At 43.0% G+C, this 27,029-nt stretch overlaps 1 protein-coding gene across 6 annotated transcripts in view; it reads left to right on the top strand.

The window, feature by feature from the left end:
• Positions 1–27,029, top strand: part of tpk1 (thiamin pyrophosphokinase 1) — a 382,918-nt gene that overhangs the window by 49,865 nt on the left and 306,024 nt on the right. For all 6 annotated transcript variants that reach the window (XM_072253602.1, XM_072253601.1, XM_072253605.1 and 3 more), the window contains one exon: positions 12,997–13,066. In XM_072253602.1, the coding sequence (XP_072109703.1) occupies positions 13,015–13,066 (52 nt within the window). In that variant the 5' untranslated portion in view covers positions 12,997–13,014. The remainder of the gene's footprint in view (positions 1–12,996; positions 13,067–27,029) is intronic.

A 27,029-nucleotide genomic window follows, 5' to 3' on the forward strand; every position in this document is an offset into this window, starting at 1 on the left:
CTGGATGATGGTGAGGGAGGAGGTGTATGGACAAATACTGTACCCCCCGGGAATGGAAGGGAAAGCGATTTTGATATAACTCAGTTTTTCTCTCTTCATAGATGCTGCCTGACCTACTGGCCGCTCCTGTTTTCTTTCAGATTTTGAATTGCTGTGTTCTGTATCTCATAAAAACGTAAGAAAATCTGCAGATGCTGGAAATCCAGAGCAAGCCACACATAAAATGCTACAAGAACTCAATATGTCGGGCAGCATTGTTGGAGAGGAATAACCAGTTTTGGGCCGAGACCCTTCATTAAGACTGGAAAGGATGGGGGCATGGGACAGAATAAGAAAATGGGGGAAGGGAAGGTGTACAAACTGGAAGGTGAGACCAGGTGAGGGGGAAGGTGGGTGGGTGTGGGAGGGTGGTGAAGTGAAAAGCTTAGAGTGGAAGAGTTAAAGGTCTAGAGAAGAAATACGATAGGAAAGGACAATGGAACATGCAAGGAAGGCAAGGAGGTGGGGCATCAGAGGGAGCTGATGAGCATGTGATGAGAAGAGAGGGAAACCAGAGTGGGAATGCAAAAAGAGAGAAGGGAGACGGGGGGAGAAGTGTCCAGATATTTCAGAAATTGATGCTAATGACATGAAGTTCGAGGCTACCCGGACAGAATATGAGGTTTTGCAAGCAGGGCATGTGCTACATCTACCCCCCACACCACCACACCACCATTCAGGGATACAAACAGTCCTTCCAAGTGAGATGGCACTTCACCTGCAAGTCTGTCGAGGTCATCTACTGTATTTGGTGCTCTGGTGTGGCCTCCTCTGCATCACTGAAAGCCGACGTAGATTGGAGCCTGGTTCATCAAGCACCTTTGCTCCGTCTGCCACAATAGAAGGGATTTCCTGGTGGCCACCTATTTCAATTTGAATTCCCATTCCCATTCTGGCGTGATGGTCCATGGCTTCATTCAGGGTCATGGAGAGGCCATTGTCAGGTTGCAGGAACAACACCTGATATTCTAGGTAGTCTCCACCCTAATGGCACGAACAACAATTTCTCTAACTTGTGGTTAATTCTTCCACCTTCTCCCTTCTCTCTTTTTCCATGACACTTTCAGGCTCCCTTGTTACTCCTTCTCCTCACCTGTCCATCATCCCTGGTGCCAGTCCTCCTCCTCTTTCTCTCATAGTCCACTATTCTTTCCTATCAGATTCCTCCTTCACTCCTTTACCTCTTCCACTTATCACCTCCAAGCTTCCCACTTCATTCCCTTCCCCACCAACCAGCCTCCTTCCCCCTCATGTGGTTTCACCTATCACCTGCCAGTTTATACTTCCCTTCCCCCACCTTCTTATTCTGGTTCTTGCCCTTTCTTTTCCAGTGCTGATGAAGGGTCTTGACCTGAATCGCTGACTGTTTATTTCTCTCCATTGATAATGTCTGGCCTGCTAAGTTCTTCCAGTATTTTGTGTGTGGTGCTATATATCTCTCTGTTTCATCATTTTTTAAGTCCCTCCTTTATTCTCCTCTATGTACATCACCTTCAGAGAGATTAGCTGTTAATACCAGCAGTCATTGATGTGAACTATAACAATTTCCCTTTCACACATGCTGCTTACCTTGCTCAGTGTTTCCAGCGTTATCTGTTTTTCTTTTAAATTCTAGAGATACTTTATTAATACCAAAGGAAGTCACTGAGATTATTTGAATTGCTGTAGAAGTTTAAAATTTGGTAACACATGATCTTGTGGTAAAACATAATATCATAATCTTTGGCAAATAAAGGTGGGAAGAAAGTGACTTCATGTGCATTCTGAACGAAGGTACTTCAGTTCTTTAATGATGTCATATTTAGCTGTACAAAATGCAATCTATCTGAAAACTGTGAAGGAACTCAACTGAAAAAGTAAATCCTTAAATTTATCTGCTGTCTATGGTGTGTATCCAATAGATGGAGCATACTGAAGCACTGTTAGGTTACATGCCGATCTGTCAAGGTATCTCTAAAAGGGTTCACAGAATATTGAAATAAAACAAGGTTCCTGTTACTGCTGATGCAGTGAAGTGAAGTGCTTTTCCATTGTAACACACATAAAAGTTGCTGGTGAACGCAGCAGGCCAGGCAGCATCTGTAGGAAGAGGTACAGAGGACACTTCAGGCCGAGACCCTTCGTCAGGACTAACTGAAAGAAGAGCTAGTAAGAGATTTGAAAGTGGGAAGGGGAGATCCGGAATGATAGGAGAAGACAGGAGCGGGAGGGATGGAGCCAAGAGCTGAACAGTTGATTGGCAAAAGGGATATGAGAGGATCATGGGACAGGAGGCCTAGGGAGAAAGAAAAGGGGAGGGGGGAAGCCCAGAGGATGGGCAAGGGGTACAGTGAGAGGGACAAAGGGAGAAAAAGGAGAGAGAGAAAAAGAGTGTGTGTATATAAATAAATAAATAACGGTTGGGGTACAAGGGGGAGGTGGGGCATTAGCGGAAGTTTGGGAAGTCAATGTTCACGCCATCAGGTTGGAAGCTACCTAGACGGAATTGTCTTTATTGCACTAATCTATTTGTGTAAAGTCATACAGGTAGTATTTTTTCTCTACACAATCTTTTCATTGACTGGCGAATAAAAAAAACATTAAAAAACAGAACCTTTTCTGACCTGAAGTTGTGAAATTTAAATTGTAAATCCATCGTCAATGCAAAGTAAATAAGAGCTTAACCTGTATTTTAGGAGTGAGGTGGCGTAGTATTGTCTTTGTAATCTTCTGTTTGTTCAAATGCTTGCTGTTACTATGATTTAAGTTTGAGAATGATGCATCTACGACTACCCAGAGAATAATTGCAGCTACAATTGCTGAACATCTGAAATTTAAAGATAAAAATCTTGGAAATACATCTATCAACAGCAACCATCTGGCACAGCAGCTATAATCATCAGCAGAATTATACTCCACCCCATTCTATAACCTTGTGGGTTGCATATCCCTGGGAAACTACCCTGATTCAGACAGTTGTGTAGAAAGTCATGCTGGGAGCAGGAGAGGGACACAGGAAGATGAGATACCAGTCTGGTGAAACTGTAACACAGATGTGCAGAACAGTTTATTGTGCATTTAGAGAACAGAGCAATACAATCCCAGTGTTAACATGTGAGATCAAAACCCAGAATGTGACTGTTGTTGAGCATCTAAATAATTGTTTGCTAAGGAATGTCTAATAGAATCTCCATCAGTGCAAAAGATTAGGCTGCAGAATTTGCAGCCATCTTCGTTTAGCAATGCTGAGATAATGGTCTATATTGGTATACCAACTGAGGTCTCCACCATCACAGATGCCAGGCTTCAGCTAATTTGATTTTATCCAAATGGTAAGAGTTCTGGTTACAGCAAAGGTTATATCATAGATCACCCCGGGTGTGCTATCGAACACTAGAATTCAGATATAAAGTCTACCACGACCATGAAGCCTTGCATGGGCACCTGTGTGCACATGCGTGATGTGTACGTGCTGATTTTTTTCTACAAATCATTTTTGGCGATTCTGTTCAGTGAAACTACACTGTACTTACATTATTTCTACTTTATTTAGGCTGTGTATTTATCATATCATTCCTGCTTTTTCTGTCAGTGTTATTTTAGGTTTTATGTGTTATTTGGTATGATTTGGTAGGTTATTTTTTGGGTCTGGGAACACTCAGAAATTTTTCCCATATAAATTAATGGTAATTGCTTCTTCGCTTTACTCCATTTCGGCACGAAAGGTTTCATAGGAACGCTGTACCTTAGCGGGGGAAATACGGGACAAGGGCGGTCCCGTATGGGACAAACCAATTTAGCCCAATGTACGGGATGTCCTGGATAATCAGCCTTAATGCAGGACAGTTGGCAACCCTAGGGGGTGGGGGGTGTTAGTCACGACCGGAATATAGGTGATAAGTCAATTATAAGTCACTTATAAGTGGCTAATACATTCAATTTTGTTTCTAAAAGGGTTTATCTAATGAATTTAATATTAAAAACACAGCGCATATTTTCCTCGCATGAATATAGTGATAAGTCAATTATAAGTCACTTATAAGTCAATAGCATCATAACATTTTAAGTAATATTTGGATATTAAATACACAGCACATATTTTCCCCGTATGAACATATAAAATCATTGCAACACACCAATATCGCTGAATCAGTGGGAGCCCTGGGCTTGTTTCCCTGCAACAAGATGGTCCCATCGAGGGGTGATGGGAGACAGCGATACTCGAAGGGGGTTCCTTGTGTCCAGTCTATTCCGCAATTTAGTTTTCGTTGCATTCATTGCAGAAAACCCCGCTTCACAGAGATATGTTGGAAATGGAAGCAACGTTTTCAGTGCTATTGTGACTATCTCAGGATATTCAGCCTTGACGTTGATCCAGAATGCCGGCAGAGATGTTACGTCAAACATACTTTTCAGCCCATCATCATTTGCAAGCTCGAGGAGTTGATCTTTTTCCCGCACTAACATGGATGACACATGCATAATGACCTCGCATGCGTTCAAGTTCAATAGTGGGCGTGACAGGGAATGAGGAAAGGTGCAGCTGACTCATATCACCAAATCATATTGTTTCCCCGCGGCCTGGTAGCGCATGCTTTGCGGCCCAGTGGTTAGGGACCTAGCAATTCAAATATATAGAAACATGACTCAATAAGACATCAGTGAAGGGAAGATTCACTACAATAGTTTGATTCAGTCAGCAGACAGATCACTTAGGTTAGATGATAGTCTAGGTTTGAAGATATCAACGATATTATTGAAAGGGGCAGTTATAGGGAGCTGGGACAGTGATGCACAAGCCCTTGCCTTTGGCATTCTCCATCTAGACTGAGGTTCAAGCTGGATAGTAATGAATGGGACAAAAACAATAACGACAAATAAAAGTAATAAGAGTAATTTCATTGCATATGATAAAGAGACCATGCAACAGGCAGCATGATGGGAAGAGGTAGTGATGATTGTGTTGGATGATGCTGTCTGCTGCCGTGAGCAGCGGTAGCCTTCAAGACCCTGTTGCAAGCATAGCACAAAAACTAATCTCATTCAAAGTCAATCCGACACAATCATATTTAAATCATTAATGTATGTATTTTCAAAGAAGTTTCTGTCTAACCTGTCACCATGGATAAACAAAAATGGAAATATGTGTATTTACAAGGGAGGCACTAAAGGCTGTGGATGCTGGAATCCAGAGCATACAACAAAATGCTGAAGGAACTCAGTGGCTCAGGCAGCATCTGCATAGGGGTTTGGATAGTCAATGTTTTGGATTAAGACTGTGCATTTGTACTGGGTCTTGAACGATCTTAATCTAAGACCTCAATAGTATATTTCCCTCTACAGATGCTGCCTAACCCACTGAGTTTCTCCATTTTATTTCCTGCTCACACTTAAAAGGGTCTGTGTAAGAATCTCAAAATACCCAGACTTATGAATTCAAAGGAAAACAAAGACAATTGGGGAGTTGTCCCTCCAAAAACCTCCCACCTATCTAATCAATCAAAGCACTGCATGCTATGAGACAAAAGATGTACAAGATCCCAGCAATGAACCATCAGTCCCAGAAATAACTCTGTCATCTTAAATGATGCTGCAATGGATAACTCATGCAATCATAAAATCATCTACCGTTGCAGAAGGCAATTCTGGTTGCAAAAGCTATTAGATTATCTTGTTTATTAATTATTTTTCTCCTCCAAATATTTATCTACTTTTCTTTTTATGGCTGTTATTGAATTTGCTTCCGTCATCCTAGTTAACAGTGCATTTCAAATCCTAATATATTGTTATACTAAGTTTTTATATGTGGTCTACCATTCACCTTAAATAAACTAAATTATATTCCTTCAGACTTTCAGCGCTTTAGCCATTAAAAACTTTTCCACCTTAATTACACTCTTGTTAGTACTAGCCAGGATTGACTTCGTTCAGCATCCATGTACGGTGGACATCTGGGCAAGAAAAGCTTCAGCTGAGTTTTGCCTGCAATACAGGAACATGTAGCATTCTCTAAGATGTGGGCTTGTAACTTAACCTTTCCTTTTTATGAGGCTATGAGGTGAAATCTTCCTGTTTTCAAAATATTTTGATACTTTGGCCATCAATTTAATATGTAGCCTTTTCCATGCTCGGGGTGGGGACCTGCATTCCTGTCAGCTTTCTTTATCGGCAGTCATAGTATCATTACAGCAGAGGAGGAAAAGACATTTGGCCTGAGGAACTGGAGCAATCCTGTCAGTCCGATTCCCTCCTCTGTTTCTGTAAATTACATAAACTCAGCCAGCTCCATCATGCAGCTAGCCTCCCCAACACTGCAGGCACCTTCAGAAGGGGATGCGTCAAAGAGATGGCATTCATCATAAAGGGAGGGATAGGTAGTGCTGAGGAAGCAGGGAGTCTGCAGAAGACTTAGACAGATTAGGAGAATGGGCGAAGAAGGGGAAGATGGAATATAGTGTAGGGAAGTGTATGGCCATGCACTTTGGTAGAAGCAATAAAGGCGTAGATTATTTTCTAAATGGAAATAAAAATTCAAAAATCAGGCGTGCAAAGGAACTTGGGAGTCCTTGTGTAGGATTCCTAATGGTTAACTTGCAGGTCCAGTCGGTGCTAAAAAAGAGGCAAGTGCAATGTTAGCATTCATTTCGAGAAGACTAGAATACAAAGGCAAGGGTTTGATGCTGAGGCTTTACAAGGCATTGTTCAGACCCGACGAAGTATCGTGAGCAGGCTTTGGTACCTTATCTAAGAAAAGATGTGCTGGTGTTGGAGAGGATATTCATGAGAATAATCTCAGGAGTGAAAAACTTAATGTATGAAAACCGTTTGGTGGCTCTGGGCCTGTACTCGCTGAAGTTTGGAAGAATGAGTGAGGGGAGGAGTTTCATTTGAAAGGCCAAGACAGAGTGGATGTGAGGAGGATGTTTCCTACAGCGGAGGAGTCTAAGACCAGAGGGTACAGCCTCAGCATAGAGGAATGTCCATTTAGAACAGAGATGAAGAATTTCTTTATCCAGGGAGTGGTGAATCTGTGGAATTCATTGCCACAGATGGTTGAGTAGGCCAAGTCATTAGATTATTTAAAGTAGAATATATTTCAGGGTTACAAGAAGAAGGCGGGAGAATGGGGTTGAGAGAGATAATAAATCAGCCATGATGGAATGGTGGAGCAGATCTGATGGGCAGAATGGCCTAATTCTGTTCCTATGTCTTATGGTCTAAATTTTGATAGGACCATCAGAAATATACGAGTATCTTTCTCTAAGTTATTGAACATCTTTTCATTCCTCCAAATGATATCTTAAGTGATTTGTCTGTTCCCTTGCTTAATCATTTATAGAAAACATAGAAGAGTACAGCATTGCACAGACTGTTCAGACACAATATTGTGCCGACCTTGATGCCAATTTATACTGAATGTTTCATCCTGTCTATCATCTATATCCCTCCATTCCTGTCATATTGTGCATCTTATTTAAAAGCCCTTTAAACTCCACCATGCTGCCTGATATCAGTACCACACCTGGTAACCTATTCCAGGTACTTACCATTATTTGTGTCAAAAAAAAACTTACCTTCATGTTGCCTTTAAATTTTCTCCCTCTAACCTTAAAAGCACGTGCTCTGGTGTTTGACACTTCTACACTGGAGAAAAGATTCTAAATGTCCGCCCTGTCTATACCTCTCACAACACGCTGGAGGAACTCAGCAGGTCAGGCAGCATCAGTGGAAAAGATCGGTCGACGTTTCGGGCCGGAACCCTTCGTCAGGACTGTAGGGGGAAGGGGCAGAGGCCCTATAAAGAAGGTGGGGGGAGGGTGGGAAGGTGAAGGTAGGTTCCAGGTGAAAAACCAGTAAGGGGAAAGATAAAGGGATGGGGGAGGGGAGGCAGGGAGGTGATAGGCAGGAAAGGTGAAGAAAGAATAGGGGAAAACACAATGGGTAGTAGAAGGAGGTGGAACCCAGAGGGAGGTGGTAGGCAGCTGGGGGAGGGGGCAGAGTGACATAGGGATAGGGAAAGGGAGGGGGAGGGAATTACGAGAAGTTGGAGAGTTCTATGATCATACCAAGGGGCTGGAGACTACCTAGACGGTATATGAGGTGTTGCTCCTCCAACCTGAGTTTAGCCTCATCATGGCAGTAGAGGAGGCCATGTATGGACATATCTGAATGGGAGTGGGAAGCAGAGTTGAAGTGGGTGGCTACTGGGAGATCCTGTCTGTTTTGGCGGACGGAGCGGAGGTGCTCGACGAAGCGGTCCCCCAATCTGCGTCGGGTTTCGCCGATGTAGAGGAGGCCGCACCGGGAGCACCAGATGTAATAGATGACCCCAGCAGACTCACAAGTGAAGTGTTGCCTCACTTAGAAGTACTGTTTGGGGCCATGAATGGTGGCAGGAGGGGAGGTGTAGGGACAGGTGTAGCACTTGCGCTTACAGGGATAAGTGCCGGGTGGGAGATCCGTGGGGAGGGACGTGTGGACCAGGGAGTCGCGGAGGGACTGATCCCTGTGGAAGGCGGAGAGGGGTGGAGAGAGAAAGATGCGCTTAGTGGTGGGGTCCTGTTGAAGGTGGCGGAAGTTGCGGAGGATAATGTGTTGGATCTGGAGGCTAATGGGGTGGTAGGTGAGGACAAGGGGAACTCTGTCCCTGTTGTGGTGGCGGGAGGATGGGGTGAGGGCCGAAGTGCAGGAAATGGAGGAGATGTGGGTGAGGGCATCATTGATGACGCCAGAAGGGAAACCACGATCCTTAAAGAAAGAGGACATTTGAGATGTCCTGGAATGGAAAACCTCATCCTCGGAGCAGATGCGGCAGAGATGGAGGAACTGGCAACAGGGAATGGCATTTTTGCATGTGGCGGGGTGGGAAGAGGTATAGTCGAGGTAGTTATGAGAGTCAGTGGGCTTCATCAATGATGCCCTCACCCGCATCTCCTCCATTTCCCGCACTTCGGCTCTCACCCCATCCTCCTGCCACCACAACAGGGACAGAGTTCCCCTTGTCCTCACCTACCACCCCACTAGCCTCCGGATCCAACACATTATCCTCCGCAACTTCCGCCACCTTCAACAGGACCCCACCACTAAGCATATCTTTCCCTCTCCACCCCTCTCCACCCTCCGCAGGGATCGGTCCCTCCGCGACTCCCTAGTCCACACGTCCCTCCCCACGGATCTCCCACCCGGCACTTATCCCTGTAAGCGCAAGTGCTACACCTGTCCCTACACCTCCTCTCCTGCCACCATTCAGGGCCCCAAACAGTCCTTCCAGGTGAGGCAACACTTCACTTGTTGAGTCTGTTGGGGTCATCTATTGCATCCGGTGCTCCCGGTGCGGCCTCCTCAACATCGGTAAAACCCGACGCAGATTGGGGGACTGCTTTGTCGAGCACCTCCGCTCCGTCCGCCAAAACAGACAGGATCTCCCAGTAGCCACCCACTTCAACTCTGCTTCCCACTCCCATTCAGATATGTCCATACATGGCCTCCTCTACTGCCATGATGAGGCTAAACTCAGGTTGGAGGAGCAACACCTCATATACCGTCTAGGTAGTCTCCAGCCCCTTGGTATGATCATAGAACTCTCCAACTTCCCGTAATTCCCTCCCCCTCCCTTTCCCTATCCCTATGTCACTCTGCCCCCTCCCCCAGCTGCCTACCACCTCCCTCTTGGTTCCACCTCCTTCTACTACCCATTGTGTTTTCCCCTATTCTTTCTTCACCTTTCCTGCCTATCACCTCCCTGCCTCCCCTCCCCCATCCCTTTATCTTTCCCCTTACTGGTTTTTCACCTGGAACCTACCTTCACCTTCCCACCCTCCCCCCACCTTCTTTATAGGGCCTCTGCCCCTTCCCCCTACAGTCCTGGCGAAGGGTTCCGGCCCGAAACATGGACCGATCTTTTCCACTGATGCTGCCCGACCTGCTGAGTTCCTCCAGCGTGTTGTAAGGGTTGCTTTGACCCCAGCATCTGCAGATTATTTTGTGTTTACTGTATATACCTCTCATTCTTTTAAGAGCCTCTCTTAGGTCTCTCCTCAACCTCTGACACTGTAGGGATAACAACTCAAGTTTCTCCAAGTGTTCCTTATAGCTCACAGCCTCTAATCTTGGTAGCATCCTTGTAAACTTTTGCTCTCTCTCCACAGTCTCTAGATCCTTCCTATAATGTGGCAACCAGAACTGCACACAATGCTCAAAGTGTGGTCTGACTGAAGTTTTATATGTAAACACAAAATGCTCTGCAGATGCTGGGGTCAAAGCAACACTCACAACACACTGGAGGAACTCAGCAGGTCGGGCAGCATCCGTGGAAATGATCAGTCAACTTTTTGGGCCTTCGTTAGGACTGAAGAGGGAGGTGGCAGAGGCCCTATAAAGAAGGTGGGGGGAGGGTGTGAAGGAGAAGGCTGGTTCCCACCCTCCCCCCACCTTCTTTATAGGGCCTCTGCCCCCTCCCTCTTCAGTCCTGGAATTACCCTCATCAAGCTCAATTGTCACCTCCTCAGAAAACTTCATCAAGCTTGTAAGGCATGACCTACCCTGCACAAAGCCATGCTAACTGTCCCTAAGCAGGCCATAGCTTTTCAAATGTATATAAATCCTATCCCTTAGTATCCTCTCTGATAGATTCCCTACCAGTGATGTGAGGCTTTCTGGCCTATAATTACCTGGATTACTGCTGTTTCCATTCTTGAACAAAGGCACAACGTTTGCTATTCTTCAGTTCTCTGGGGTCTTGTTTGTTGCTAATGAGGACACAAATACTTTTGCCAAAGTCTTCACAATTTCCTCATTGCTTCTATCAATATTCTGGGATGTATGCCACCAGGCTCTGGGGACTTACCCTCCTTAATGCTTTTCAGAAGATCCAGCACCCCTTTGCCTTAATCTCAAAATGCCCCAGCACATTAGCATGCCCCACTCTGCCTTCATGATTCTCCAAATCCTCCGCTATCAATACAAGTACAAAACACTCATATTGTTACCTCAGCCTCAGCCACTTGTTCTCTCTCCAAGCATAAATTTCATCACCTATACTTAAGTTGGCCTACCTTCTTTTTCTTAGTATAAATCTAAAGTGCCTTAATAACTTTCCACCTAGCTTCTTAAAATACCTTTGCAAGATCTCATCCCAGCTCCTGCCTAAGTCATTGATATCTATGGACTGCAACATCTGGCTGTTCACCTTCCCCCCTTGGATGTCCTGCGAGACATCCTTGACCCTGGCACCTGAGAGGCAATACGTGATCCTGGAGTTTCAAACTGCCTATCTGCACCCCTTACTATCGAGTTGCTCTATCACTATCACTCTGCCTGACTTCTCCCTTCCCTTCTTTGCCTCAGAGCTGACCGTGGTGCTGCTAACCTGGTTTGTGGTGTGGGCCTCTTAACAGTATCCAAGAGGATCTACTTTCTACTTGTTGCTGAGGATAATAGCCCCAGGGTAACTGCACTGTCTGCTTACTCTCCTTACTTCTCCTGATGGTTATCCATCAATCTCATGTTTGCAGTTGAAGTGTCATCTCTTCACTGAAACTTTCATCTGTGATCTCTTCATCCTCCTGACTGATCTTGAGTTTATCCACTTCCATTTCCAGTTGGAAATGCGGTCTAACCAAAGATTTGGAGAGCGTCATCATACTCTCCAAATTCTTCTTTTCTACTCAACACCCTGAATGACGTACGTAGGCAAGTGTCCCATATGTCTTCTTTAATGTACTATCCACTTATGTTGCTACTTTTGGGGAGCTTTTGACTTGAACCCCAAGATCCATTTCTACTTAAAATCTCCCAAAGGCCCTGCCATTTACTGTCTAAATTCATTTTACATTTGAACTCTCGAACATCATTCATCACAGACCTACAGTCAGAGTAAGGCCCAAGGCCCCTCTGCCACAGCCCTCTGTCTTCTGTGGTTAAGCCAATTTTGAATTCAATGTACACAGTCACCATGGATCCCATGTGACCTAATTTTCTGGATCAGTCTATCATGAAGGTTCTTGTTGAACGCTTTGCTAAGGTCCATGCATTCAACATCATTCTTTCCTGTCAATCATCTTCATCATCTTCTCGTAAACACTCTTATCTGGTTTGAAATAAATGATATCCTTTACATAAAATCATTCTGATGAACACTAATAAGTCCATGCTTTACGAAATGTGAGTAATTCCTACCCCTATGTATCTTCTCCAATAATTCCCTTCACTGGTGTAAGGCTCACAAGTCTATAGGCTAAAGAGGGTACATGGATCTCTGAAAAGGCCTTAGCAATCCCAACTCCTATTTCTTCATAAGATAGTATACATCGGAACCTATCCACCTTAATTTGCAATAGATCCAGCACTCATCCTTGATATCAATATCTAGAAAAGCAAAATACTCCTTTTTCATCTCATTACACTCAATGCGTAGAACTCATTTAGTATCTCACCCATTCGCTCTAATCCCTGGTTGTCAAATTCCCTTCTTTGTCCTTGAATGGTCCTATACTGCCCTGAGTGCTCTTATGTGTAAAATACCTTGGTATTTTCTTTAATCCTGCCTGCTGAGGACATTTTATGCCCCATGTTAGCCCACCTGATTCCCTGCTTAAGTGTTTTCCTGCTTCATTATTTTCTTCAAGGGATCTGTTTGATTTCAGCTTCCCCAACCTTATACATTGTTGAAGAATTTTAGTAGAATTGGAAATATCACTATTTCAAGGTAAGTTCAAATGCCTTTGAATGAGTTTGAGATGATACGAAGATGAAAGTTACCTCTGAGTGTGTTTGGCAAAATATGTTTTTTTATAGTGCATGTTGCTGCAATTTTATGGAGTAGACTCTTGTTTCTGAAGTACTGATTCATACATGATCTTATTTATTTATCAGTGTGGCATTAATTCAGTAAATATAGTGTTTCTCATTACAGTACAGAGATTTGAAAGTTGTCCAATATTGCAGCCATTATTTTATTTTGTATTTGTTTGGTTGCAGACTAGAAGGTCGACACTGATGGCTGCCATAGATGACACGTTTATTCCTCTGGACTGTTTTCTTCCTACCGGTACTTTTATTTTTCTTCTCAAACAATACATTGTATGCTTACTAGCACTGTTTGTCATTCACTTCATGTTTGTACATGGATCTACCATTTAAAACATCTTGGGCTTTCTGCCTGGAGAGAAGAATATGGACTGTTTATACTGGATGGAATCTGTGGACTAACATCCTCATAATGTTGATTAATGAATCAGAAGTTGTCCATTCTCCAGTTTTTTTTAAAACAATTTCTTCAATATTGATCATATTTTGACTAATGATTGCAAATAAAGTGTTGAAAGTACATTGTGGCAGAAATGAAGCATCAAATGAGTGTCATTTCAGACTTCTAAATGAAAAATGTCACAATGCTAAAGGATCAACTTGTCAACCCCAGGTGACTGAAACTGTGCCCCATAGATATTAAACAACATTGTCCTGAATTATAAATTCAGTTTGTCTTAAAGGATTAAATCAAAATGTCCTAATAAATAGTGAGGGACAAATGACAGTAGCTTGTTAATCTTGTTATTCCAATGCAGTTGCCACTCATTATCTACAGAACTGTGCATTCTTGTTTACTGTTGTTTTAATTTATTCTTTATTGGAGAACTTTCAGTAATGTTCAGTAATGTGCTCTTTCTGATGAGTATGTGCATTTGAACATCCAAGCAACGGCTTGGACATACTGAGAGACAGAGCCTCTGGATTTGGCTCACTGCTCACAGTGCCAAACTACCCGAACATTAGCTGGGTCAGAATCGAAAGACGGAGATCTCTGATACACTACACCTACCTGGTGTATGGTAAAGCAGAACAAGGCCTTGGCCAGTGCACTCAGGCACTTTTTTTATAAGGAACATCTTAAAATTCTTAAGATTGTTTTAATAATTTAAAAGAAAATTTAAAGGTAATAGTATTAATTAAAATTAAAAGGAATAATTAAACATATTAAAACAAAGTAAAATAACCTGTCCTCAATTGGATCCAACTATTGAAGAGATTCCCTACCTTTTTTATGCCATAGACCAAAACCATTAAGCAAGCAGTCCATGGATGCCAGGTTGGGAACCCCTGAACTATTGCTTGCCAGCTCTTGCTCCCACCCCCTCTCCCCACCGTTCAGTCCATTTGAAGGGTCTCGACCTGAAACTGGACTGTCCATTTCCTTCCTGACCTGCTGAGTTCCTCCAAGAGCTTGTTTACTTTCCTCCAGCTACTGCAGTGCCTTGTGTCTGTTGTTGCTGCTCACAGTCAGTACACATGTAATTTGATGGACTTGATCAATTAGGATTTATTGAGATGTTTCAGTTAAACTCAGGCTGATATCTTATTTCTAGATTTTATATTTTCAGTGTGATAAACTGCAACTGGGAATATTTAGCAGCATGCAAAGCACTTAATATGCAATGACCCATTAAGTAATGCCAGTGTGTATTATTTTCAAGTATTTGCTTTTTCAAACAATTAAATAAGCAATTGAACTAAACTATGTAATTTAACAAATAATAACAAGTAATTTATAGAAATAACAGGTATTTTCCCAACTGATCTACAAAACTGGGAATTCCTTTTCAAATGAATGGTGTCTCTAATCCTATGACAGGTTTATCAAATATAATACTGGGTAAACCCAGCATGTCTGGGCTCCATGTCTCAACACCAAATTAAATCCAGTGACAGAATGGAGAGATAGTTGCAATAGCTTATCTGGCAGCAAGTTCAATGGCAGAAATTCTCATTTGATTTTCAAAAGGTAATTTTTGTTCTGTTGATCAGCTGGAAAAGGGAGAACTAAGCTAAATTCATTTATTTATTTTGAGTGGCGGTGTGGAGATACGTCTCTGCCAATGGTGGTGTAAGGTGCTCCCTCCCTTTGCTGTCCTTGGAAAAGGCGGAGAACCTGTTCACCCTCCCCCCACCTGATCAGGGTCCCGTGAAGCCATAGCCGCTGGTGGTGGATGGTCGAATGAGCAGCTAGTGCACATCACAAGTCCAGGTTATGTGGCCGCTGACAGCAGATAGACAATCTCTGAAGAGTATTCTATAGACAGGAAAGTAATGGCAACCCACTTCCTTAGAAAAATTTGCCCAGAACAATCATGATCATGGGACCATGATCGCCTACGGCATATGACAAGGCATTTGATGATGATGATGATGATATCCCCATATGTGAAAAAAAGAATTTTTTCCCCCTATATTTGTAAATGTGCATGGTCTGAGTTGGTCAGAGCAATGGGCATGGAGGCAGATACACTAATGAGGTTTAAGAAACTACTAGACAGGTATATGGAGGAATTTAAGGTGGGGGGTTATATGGGAGGCAGGGTTTGAGGGTCGGCACAACATTGTGGGCTGAAGGGCCTGTACTGTGCTGTACTGTTCTATGTTCTATGTTCTATATTAGGTAAAATCCATGCTGACCATGTGGTGAAAATTAAAGGCTGAGAATTGTTTGTTATCTGTTTGTACATTCAGTGATCAACTTGTTTAAATGAAAGAAGAAACTTCTTTATCATTGATTAGTTAGTTTGAAAATAGAATGGGCAACTACATGAAACTGTTAAGATAAAAATGAATTTCAAGGCCTAGATTTGGGGTTGGGTTGGGGGGGGACAGTGGAGAATAAAACTAATAAATTAGAAGCATCAAAGCAACTTCATAAAAAGAGATTTTATTCATGGTTTATAATCATATTGAAGAATGGGTTTGAGGGAAAGAGAAAAAAGATAAATTCTCTTAAGTGGGACATAGTTTTAATTAAGAGGAGGTTAAATTAGTGCATTTGGAAAGAATACATAAAGGGTTAGACAAAGAAGAGGAAGCAGGCATGTCTGTGAAAGTACTGGCAGAGAGCATAAGCTGTAAATTTGTTAACTTTACATTCTTTAAGTATGTCTTCATGACCCTGACATAAATGGCTGTCTGGAAGTCCAAAACAACGTTTGCTGTCTCATTATTCATGAGAGAGCTCAGTCTATCACAAATACCAGCCTCCCACTATTGTCTCTGTATATACTCCCTGCTGCTTTGGGAGAGCAGCCAGCATAATCAAGGAGCCTTCTCACCCCTGGTTGTATTCACTCTTCTCCACCATACCCCCCCACCCACCCCCACATCTTGCATTTGGCAGAAAATACAAAAACTTAAAAACCCGTATCACTAGACTCAAGGCCAGCTTCTAACCTGCTATTATCAAATTAATAAAGAGACCTCGTATGATAACGCTGAACTCTTGATTTCTCATTCTACCTTTTCATGACTTTATTTGTTTGCCTACACAGCCCTTTGTCTATAACTGTAACACCCCATTCTGCATTCTGGGTATATAAAACAATGAAGTTTCTGTCCAAAAGCTCCCAAAAATATTGTTAACAGGTTGTGGCCCAAGCTGTTTTGTGAGGATAATTTATGTATTGGGAAACCATTTCCCACCAATCATATCATAGGTCTGATTCAAGCCAAGATTTAACCTGATTGTATCAGGGCATGCATTTTACCTCAGAGCAAAAGTAAATATGAACAGAGTTCTGCTTCCTTTGCACAACTAAATCAGCCCTTTAGAAAGAACGCATGAAAGCTGAGCATCAATTGGGATTGGTATCACTGTTTTTGTTGTGTACAATAATAGAATTGTAGACACTGAAACACTAATACCAAACTAACAAGCCTACCAATATTTATATCAGTGTATATTGTTTCTTTTTCCCCCCAGAATTCAGTGAAACAAGAATTATGAGTAAAACTTGACAGGAAAAAGATCATAATCTAAACGTACCTTTATGTTAGAGTATTTTATTGGCACAAGTTCTGCTGTTATTCTCTACTTGGTGCATTCTTGATCATCATCGGAATGTTTAAAGAAACTGTTGAGAAGTAGGAAAGTTGAGAAAAAGAGAAATTTTTACCTTTCACTAGCTCAGAGCAGAATTACATTGGAGTAGGTGTGGAATTGAAGTTAAATAATTTCCTAGTTTATCTTAAAGTATTTAGAAGCACCTTTCTCACTAGCATTTAGGAATTAAAACAGACTCTTGGGCAAATCTTTATGATCAGTTCTATTTCTCCTTGTAATGATATCATTAATCACATATGCAGAATAGACTGTGGCTTTTGTCTGTTTTAAAATATAATTGGAATAAAATAAGTCGTAACTAACAATGTTTTACACATTCGATCTCAACTGATCTAGTTAATTTGTTTAAAGTGCAAAATTTGGATTTACATAAAGTATAGAATTCTAGGTTATCATAAAATTAATAGAAAGCACATTAGTACAACATATACTGCATTCTCCGATTAAGTGTCATTAAACTGCAAAACATGTCTTGCCTTGATATTGTGAACTGCATCCTGTCATATGTGGTTCGAGTAATAAGACTGTCAAAATACTGGGATAGTGGACAGCCTCCTCTGGCTTAAGAAATTAATTGAGTTTAAATCTCAATAAGACTGGTATAATTTCTGTGAAGTCTTGTACTAATAAAGTATGTCTGGACTGTAGAAATTAGTAATTGGATGGTAAATCTTTGTGAATTTTATTCAAATGCTTCCTTGGAAAATGTGATATGCTCTCAGGCAGATGCATTCAGAGGCAATGGTATTTTTCATTATATCTGATTATGTATGTAAACACACAATATAAAACCATATGAAGTTCCAAGTGAATTACATACTTTTAAAATTTTGCCATCTGTCAGAAGCTGTTAATATCAAGCTGTTAATATCAAGCTGTTAATATCAAGCTGTTAATATCGATGAAATAGTTTATTTGCCATCTTGAACATCAATTCAGTCATCGAAAACTTAATTCAAGATAATTTCGTAATTACTATACCATAATAAATTATTGTACAGTTCGAGCTCATAGGACGAGATGTTTCAATCCCTACGGTAAGCAGATCCCAGATCGGGTCATAGCATAGGGATCTTGAGATGGGGCTCGGAGGGTGGCAGATACATCCCAGGGGTCCTCAGGTGGGTGCCCCCCTTCTTAGATGTTTTATCAGTTTAAACCCTCTACATCTCCAGAGGGCTCAACAGTACAACCCAGTGTCCCAGGTGCACCCCACTTCACATCTGGCCACCCATGGGTCATTTTAGCTGCCGTCACTCCTCTTCATCCATAACCAGTGGCTGCTTCACTTGGCTACTCCAAGAGTTCTTTTATAGCTTGCCGCTGGCCCCGGCCTTGGACTCCCAGTCCCTCCAGCAATCTGACCATGGAAGTAGCCACAAATCCTCTGCAGCCAACCTCTACTGGGAAACTCTGCACCTTCCATCCACACTGCTTAGCAGGTGTGGCCAGCTCGGCGTATCTTACAAGTTCCACTTATACGCCTCACAAACTGCACCTTTCCAGGGCACTGTGAGCTCTGAGGTTACCACAGCCTTCAGACTGCTGGACCACAAGACCAAGTCTGGTCTGAGGGTTGTAGTGGCTATCTCCGGGGGAAATATTAGCCTTTTGTCAAGGTCGACAGCCATGTTCCAGTCGCGAGCAGGCTCCAGTATGCCCGACACCAGCCGTGTTGCTGAGCGTGGCACTGTTTGCCCTTGCTAGACAAAGGGGATGGTGGTCCTTCCAGTCATGTGGGGCTTAGAGTTGTCATTCAGCCTTTGCTTCTCCACAGTGGATGCCAGACACCTGAGGACCTGGTTGTGCCTGCATGTGTATCTCCCTTGAGTGAGGCTTACTTTGCGAGATGAGAGGATGTGTGTGAGGTTTGCTGTTCTTCAACAGAGTGGACAAGCTGGGTCTTCACTGAGCTACTGGTTCAGATTTTTGGGAGTTGGGAGAACATCATACACAGCTGTTATAAGGAAGCTAATCTTTCTTCCTTTCTTTTCCTGTAAGTCTTTCTAGCTGAATTTTCTTTTCTCAGCGTTTTCCCACCTTGTCCACTGTCCTTGTTTTGCCTGAGACACTGTTCTTGCATAGCTCATCTGCTCCTCCTGTTGCCGAACTCCCTCCACCACCATAACTCGCCTTTGCTTTTCTGTTGCCATCTTTTGCCAAATAGGCCTATGTGAGCCTGTGCCAAGGCCCCCTCTTCCACATTGCACTGGCCCACCATGTCTGCAAATCTGAGTGCTGCTTTTGCCTGTTTTACTGACGCTGCTGGGCACCACTTTCTCCCTGTTAAGGTCATGGGTGCAGTATCCTGGACAATTCTGTCATGAGATTCTGAGAGAGTCATCTCAAGCCACACCTTGGCACACTTGAACTCTTCAGTCAGCCCCATCACAGACAACCCCAGAGCTCCTTTGCTATACAGGTAGATATTACTTAGCGATCTTGGTAGGCCCATCCACTTCTTAATGAAGGAACTAACTGTCCTCTCCAGCTTTTCAGCATGAGTGATGGGAACTTCCTACAGAGTCAGTGGCCACAACACCCAGGGGAGCAATCCAAACTGAAGGCACCAGAGCTTGAGGTTTCCTGGCAGCAAGGTCTTATCGATGGCTTGAGCCCTTTGATGATTTCTTCTCTCAGCAGTTTCACTTGATTTGTATCACTGAGGTTTACATCATACCAACACTCTAAGCTTTTAATTGGCATTTCTGACTCAGTAGGAATTACTTTCCTATCCACGTGGAACTTGTAGTCGACCAGCTTTCCCTTGACTATAGAAATGCTCCTAGATTTCTTTGTTTTAATCGTCTCTCGGGCCCATTTGACGTTTGAATGGAGCTTCTCAAGCAATCGTTTGGTATATGGGATGGTAGTTGTTAGGATGTTTAAATCATCCATAAATGCCCAGATTGGTAGTAGGCATAGTCCTGACAATTTCCCACTTAGAAACTCCAATGATTACTTCCATTGCCATGGGAAAGGCCAGTGGAGGGATGGTGCAACCTGCCATTCTGCCTATCCCCACAGGCTGCCAGACTCTGCGGTTATCAATAAGAATTGATTTGAATTTTTCTTTATTTCTCACATCCTTCACATACATGAGGAGTAAACATCTTTACGTTACATCTCCGTCTAAATGTGCAATGTGCAATCATAGTAATTTATAATAATTTATAATAAATAGAACAGTCAATATAACATACAACTAGAGATCTCGAAAGTAGGCTCTGACCAGGGTTGTAGTACAGAAGAATTCAAATGAAGACCACAGGAGGTTATGTAAGACTGACCCAAAAGCGTTGGCTAGGTCTAAGAACAAGACATAGAGGTCTCTTCTTTCCCTTTTAGCAGTTTGTAATTGATGCCAGATTATACTTATGTGTTCCAAGATGCCAGAGAAGCCTATCACCCCTGCCTTATGCACATGTGTGTCGATGAAGTTGTTTTCTCCAGTTAAGTAGACAACCTTTGTGCTGTGACACTGAAAAATATTGTGTTTTCAACATTTAATAGATTTATTTGTCAAAACTGCCCAATTTCTGAGGAATCTTTTTCTTCAGGAATTAGAATTCCCTCTGTCCACCACCATGCTCTAGGAATAAGTTTATTCTTCCAGACTATCTTCATCTGTTTCCATAAGAAGTTCAGGACTCTTGGTGCATTTTTTGTGGAGTTTGTACGGAAATCCACTTGGCCCTGGTGCTGAAGCAGCCCTCGCCTGCTTTACTACTTCTATTATCTCACTGTATCTGGGGGGACTGATGTCAAACTGCTGATGTGGAGGGTGGATGAGTGGCATATCTGAAGGTATTGAGATGTGCTCAGCTCTCCGGCTGTCTGAGTATGTCAACTTCAGATGATCTTCCTTTGACATCTTAGGAGTTCCATTCTTCTGCTTTGAAAAAATGCTTTCACAAATGTGTAGGGATCCTATAGAATGTTGTCCCTGTGTTCTTCTTTCTTCGAAGCCTGAGGTTTTCTGCCCTCCTTAGAATCAAGAGTCGTGCCTTTGGTTCTATCTGCTCTTACCTCCATTGTTTCTTCAGTTGCTGTCTCTCCTTAATGACGCCCTCTATCTCCTTTTGTCTTCTTGATTTGGGCTGTGCTGGCAGCTTTGTCTTAATTATTTCCCCCACTCCAAATCTTTCTGCTCCGTAGTTGTCTAAGAGGTCGCCCACCCTCTCGGTTCTCTTCTCAACTGTGCCCTTTAGACCACTGCGGAGTCTGCATAGTTCCTTGTCGACCACAGCCTGCTCTTTCTTGCTGCAGGTTTTCGGCCATTTCACACATGGATCTTTCACTTGCAGCTTCTCTTGTGCTGGCTGGCCTTGTCTTTCCTGTGAGCTGTGGTCTTCAGTGCTGACGTGCTCTTCTGAGACCGCGCTGGGTTACTGGTGCTCTGCGGACTTTGGGTTCCACCTTGCTACTGAACTTCATTTGACTTACTCGTCCTTTCCTTCAAAAAATACTGGTCAATGCAAGGTGAAATACTGTCTATGAAATACTATCTTGTCTCCTTCAAGCACTTCATCCTGCCCTGGTGAATCTTCAGTCCCCTAGCTGATGTTACTTTGGACCAGCCACAGGTACAATTCTGGAGTGTACTTCCTGCTGATGTCACTGACTCGAGTACTATACTGCCTATGTTTCTCATAGTCAAAGTCATGCCATGTTCTATAACCGGAATATCCACCCTTGAGTCATCTTGCTCCCCCGCTCTCACTGGCTCTGTGGGTATCTGCTTCTTCTAGCCATCAATGGTTGACCCCTATATTCTACTCAGCAAGAGGAGTCTGCTGCTGTGGGTAGCTAGCCCATGGCAGCCCCAATGGGGTCTTTCGCTCCTGTTATTTTTATTTCCAAGATGTCACTTGGACTTTCTCTGGTTGTCAGCTGCTGTTTCACAGCAGTCACTGATGAATCAGATTTATAGTTTGAGCTCATGGGACTAGATGTTTCAATCCCTTTTGATAAGCAGATCCTAACTCGGGTCACAGCATAGGGATCTTGAGATGGGGCTTGGTGGGTAGCAGATGCTTCCCAGGGGTCATCAGGTGGGCACCCCCCCCCCGCCCCTTAGATGTTTTGTCAATTTAAGCCCACTACATCTCCAGAGGGCTCAACCATGCGATCCGGCGGCCCAGGTGCACTCCTCTCCACGTCTGGCCACCCATGGGTCATTTTAGGGCCCAGTTACTAAATACCAAATTAAGCTGGTTAAAAGTGCAAAATGCATCTTGTTGCAAAATCTTATGTTTTTCATTTGGATTTTGATTAGCATTAGATTTCCTAACCGTAATTATTTGTTTTATTTTAATTGTTATTGATACAAAGCTCTTTCTTAATTTCAAACTGTATAATCTTTAAGTAGAACTAGATTTGATTTTTTTATGCCGTGATGTAATTCTGTGTCCTACCTAAGGATGTTTAGTTACTGAGTATTTTCAAGACTGAAATTGTAAATTGTACACCGAGGAAACTACAGAATATGAAAGTACGGTTGATATTGAACAACATTTGAAAAAATGTAGCAGGCTACTTGATCATCTGATAAGATCATCGAAGCTCTCAAAAAGAAGAGAAAATCTGCAGATGCTGGAAATCCAAGCAACACACACAAAATGCGTGAGGAACTCAGCAGGCCAGGTAGCATCAATGGAAAAGAGTACATTTGATGTTTTGGGCCGAGACCCTTCAGCAGTCCCGCTGAAGGGTTTCGGCCCAAAACATCGACTGTACTCTTTTCCATAGATGGAAGCATTTATTTTGGGCTCTTCTCCACTTGCCTGCCATTCCCCATAACCCTTGAAGCCCTGGAACTGAAAATCTGTCTATGAATAAACTCTTCTTGGGCTTCCAGCTAGGTACAGGTATTGATTATAACTGATGTTCTGATGACAAACTCTGACATCTTCTTCAGGGATGGATGGATACCTGTACCCAGCCGGAAAGCCAAGAAGAGTTTATTCGTCACATACGCCAGGAAAACACTAGATCCTTTTTGAAAATCTGTCTGCTCAGGTCTTGAATATAAATGATTACTCGTATGTAGAGTCAAAAAGTTCAAAGATTCATGTCCATCTGAATGAAGAAATTTCTCCTCATCTCCATCTTGAATGGGTGACCTTTTAATAGAAAGTGATAATGTTACTCTAGATTTCACAATCCACCCCCTGCCCACGCAATCTCCAGTAATCAACTACCTTCTTTAAGTGCTTGCAATCTGAGTGCATCTCTACTAAGCTAAAAGGATAAAGTCTGTATGCAGTGTTTCATCAACACCTTGTACAGTTGCCTACACTATATTCTGCCTTGGGAAAGCAGCCAACATAATCAAAGACCCTTCTCACCCTGGTCATTCTCTGTACACACTGTTACAATGTGACATCCCAGCTCTTGTACTCAGTGCCTAGGCAGTTGAAGGCAAAATGCCATATGTCATCTTCACCGACCTGTCTAATCACGTTGGCACAGTCAGGAACTATGTACTTGTAATCCAAGATCCATCTGTTCAACAAAGGATTCATGCCACGCAGTGTGTATGTTTTGAACTACTTTGCCAACTGTATTGCTACACACTTTCTGAGTTAAAATTTATCTTCCAATTTCATTGCCCACTTTTCTAGTTAATCAATATCTTGTTGTAACCTTGAAAAACATTCTTAACTGTCCACTGTACCTACTAACAATGCCATTCACAGTCTCACCCAAGTCATCAATATAAAGCAAAGGTTGATTGTGAGAGGTTTTCAGCAGGCAAGTCAGAGGCTTTTAAATGTGAGGTAAGAGTTCAGGGCCACTGTATTCCTGTTAGAATAAAGGGCAAGTGTGCATCGGATAATGAGGGATACTGAAGTCCTGGTTAGGAAAAAGTGGCAGACATACTCGCCATGGGCACTTTATTAGGTACATCTATACTCCTGCTCATTATTGGAAGTATCTAATCATCCAATCATGTGGCAGCAACTCAGTGCATAAAAGCATCTAGAGGTTCAGTTGTTCAGACCAAACTTCAGAATGGGGAAGAATGTGATCGAAGTGACTTGGAACATGGCATGATTGTTGGTGCCAGACATGTTGGTTTGAGTATCTTAGAAATTGCTGAAGTCCTGGGATTTTCATGTACAGTCTCTAGAGTTTGCAGAAAATGTTGAGAAAAACAAAACAAAAATTCCAGTCAGTGGCAGTTCTGTGGGTGGAAACATCTTTTTAATGAAAGAGGTCAGAGGTGAATGGCCAGAGTGGTTCAAACTGACAAGAAGGTGACAGTAACTCAATAACCATGTGCTACAACAGTGACATGCAGAAGAACATCTTTGAATGCATAACACACCAAACCTTGAAACTGATGGGCTACAGCAGCAGAAGACCACACCAGATTCTGCTTCTATACATAATGAGGTGACCAGAGTATATATTATGAAGGTAGTAGGAGTTCACTTCAGAAGGAAATCAGGGGGACAAAAAGGCAAAGGAAAATCATAAAACATCCTATAAGTAATATAATAGCAAAAGTGAGAGAGAAACAGCTACAGGAGAAATTCTGCAGATGCTGGAAATCTAAAAGAACACATACAAAATGCTGGAGGAACTTGTGAGTCTGACCAGTGGTGCGCAAGTTGTCAGAGCAGATCCTGAGAGGCAGGATTTATGAGCATTTGGAGAGACATAATCTGATTAGGGATAGGCAGCATGGCTTTGTCAAGGGCAGGTTGTGCCTTACGAGCCTGACTGAATTCTTTGAGGATGTAACAAAACACATTGTGGAGGTAGAGCAGTGGATGTAGTGTATATGGATTTCAGTAAACATTTGATAATGCAAGGATCCTTCAGAAAGAAAAACATTTCCCAATGCAAGGCTCCTTCAGAAAGTAAGGAGGCATGGGATCCAAGGAGACCTTGCTTTGTGGATCCAGAATTGGCTTGCCCACAGAAGACAAAGGGTGGTTGTAGATGGTTCGTATTCTGCATGGAGATCAGTGACCAGTGGTGTTCCACAGGGATCTGTTCTGGGACCCCTGCTCTTAGTGATTTTTATAAATGACCTGGATGAAGAAGTAGAAGGGTAGGTTAGTAAGTTTGTTGATGACACAAAGGTTGGGGGTGTTGTGGATAGTCTAGAGGGTTATCAGAGGTTACAGCGGGACATCGATAGGATGCAGAACTGGACTGAGAAGTGGAAGACAGACTTCAACCCAGATAAGTGTGAAGTGGTTCATTTTGGTAGGTCAAATTTGAAGATAGAATATAATATTAATGTTAAGACTCTTGGCAGTGTGAAGGATCTGAGAGATGGGGGTCCCGTGTCCATAGGACACTCAAAGCTACTGTGCAGGTTGACAATGTTGTTAAGAAGGCATATGCTGTGTTGGCATTCATCAACTGTGGGATTAAGTTCAAGAGCCGTGAGGTAATGTTACAGCTGTATAAGACCTTGGTCAGACCCCACTTGCAGTACTGTGTTCAGTTCTGGTCACCTCACTACAGGAAGGATGTGGATACCATAGAGAGAGTGCAGAGGAGATTTACGTTGCCTGGACTGGAGGGCATACCTTATGAGAATAGGTTGAGTGAACTTGGCCTTTTCTCCTTGGAGGACGGAGGATGAGAGGTGACCTGATAGAGGTGCATAAGATGATGAGAGGCATTGATCATGTGGATAGCCAGATGCTTTTTCCCCAGGACTGAAATGGCTAACACGAGAGGGCATAGTTTTAAGGTGCTCAGAGGGGATATAGAGGGGATATCAGGGGTACGTTTTCCACACAGAGTGGTGGGTGCGTTGAATGCACTGCCGGCAGTAGTGGTGGAAGTGGATACAACCGCGTCTTTTAAGAGCCTCTTAGATAGGTACATGGTGCTTAGAAAAATAGAGGGCTATGCGCTAGGGAAACTCTAGGCAGTTTCTAGAGTAGGCTACATGGTCGGCACAACATTGTGGGCCGAAGGGCCTGTAATGTGCTGTAGATTTCTATGTTCTATGTTCGTCAATGGAAATAAATAAACAATCGATCTTTTGGGACAAGATCCTTCTTCACGACTGGAAAGAATGGGGGACGATGAAAGAATAAAAAGGTGGGGAAGGGGAAGGAGGATAGATGAAGGCAGGTGGGTGGGAAAGGTAAAGAGCTGGTGAGGAAGGAATCTGATAGGAGAGGGGAGTGGATCATAGGAGAAAGGGAGGGAGGAGGGGGCCCAGGGAAAGGTGTTAAGCAGGTGAGAAGATGTAAGAGGCCAGAGTGGGGAACAGAAAAGAGGGGAGAGGACAGAAATATTTTTTACTGGAAGGAGAAATCAATATTCATGTGATCAGGTTGAAGACTACCCAAATGGAATATAAGGTATTGCTCCTCCACCCTGAGGGTGGCCTCGTCCTGACACAAGAGGAGGCCATGGACCGTCCTGTCAGAATGGGAATGGGAATTGGAATGAAAATGTTTGGCCCCCAATGGAGTTTCCCTTTTGGCAGATGGAGTGGAGGTGCTTGATGAAGCGGTCCCCCAATCTATGACAGGTCTGACCAATATAGGAGAGGCCACATTGGGAGCACCAGACGAAATGGATGACCCAAACAGATTCACAGGTGAAGTGTTGCCTCACCGAGAAGGACTGTTTGGGGCCCTGAATTGAGGAGAGCGTGTAGTGAATGGGCAAGTATAGTACTTTAACTGCTTGCAGGGAGAAGAGCCAGGAGGGAGATTAGTGGGGTGGGACGACTGGACAAGAGAGTCAGAGACAGAGTTTCAGAGAATGATGTGTTAGATGCAGAGGCTCATGGGGTCGTAGGTAAGGACAAGAGGAACTCTGTCACTTTTAAGGCAGAGCATAGTTGGGGTGAGTATGAACACTCGGAAAATGGAAGAGATGCAGTTAAGGGCAGCATTGATGGTGGAGGAAGGGAAACACAGAATTTAAAGGAGAGCATTTCTGATGTCCTGGAAATTAAATCTGCATCCTGGAAACAGATGCGGTGGAAGTGAAGGAACTGAGAAAAAGGAATAACATTATTACAGGAGACTGGTTGGGAAGAAGTACAGTCAAGATAACCGTGGGAATTGGTATGTTTATAAAAGTTGTCAGTCGATAGTTTGTGTCCAGAGATGGAGACGGAGAGATTGAGAAAGGGGAG

This window comes from Mobula birostris, chromosome 3, assembly GCF_030028105.1.
Source record: "Mobula birostris isolate sMobBir1 chromosome 3, sMobBir1.hap1, whole genome shotgun sequence".
In the NCBI taxonomy this organism is placed as follows: domain Eukaryota; kingdom Metazoa; phylum Chordata; class Chondrichthyes; order Myliobatiformes; family Myliobatidae; genus Mobula; species Mobula birostris.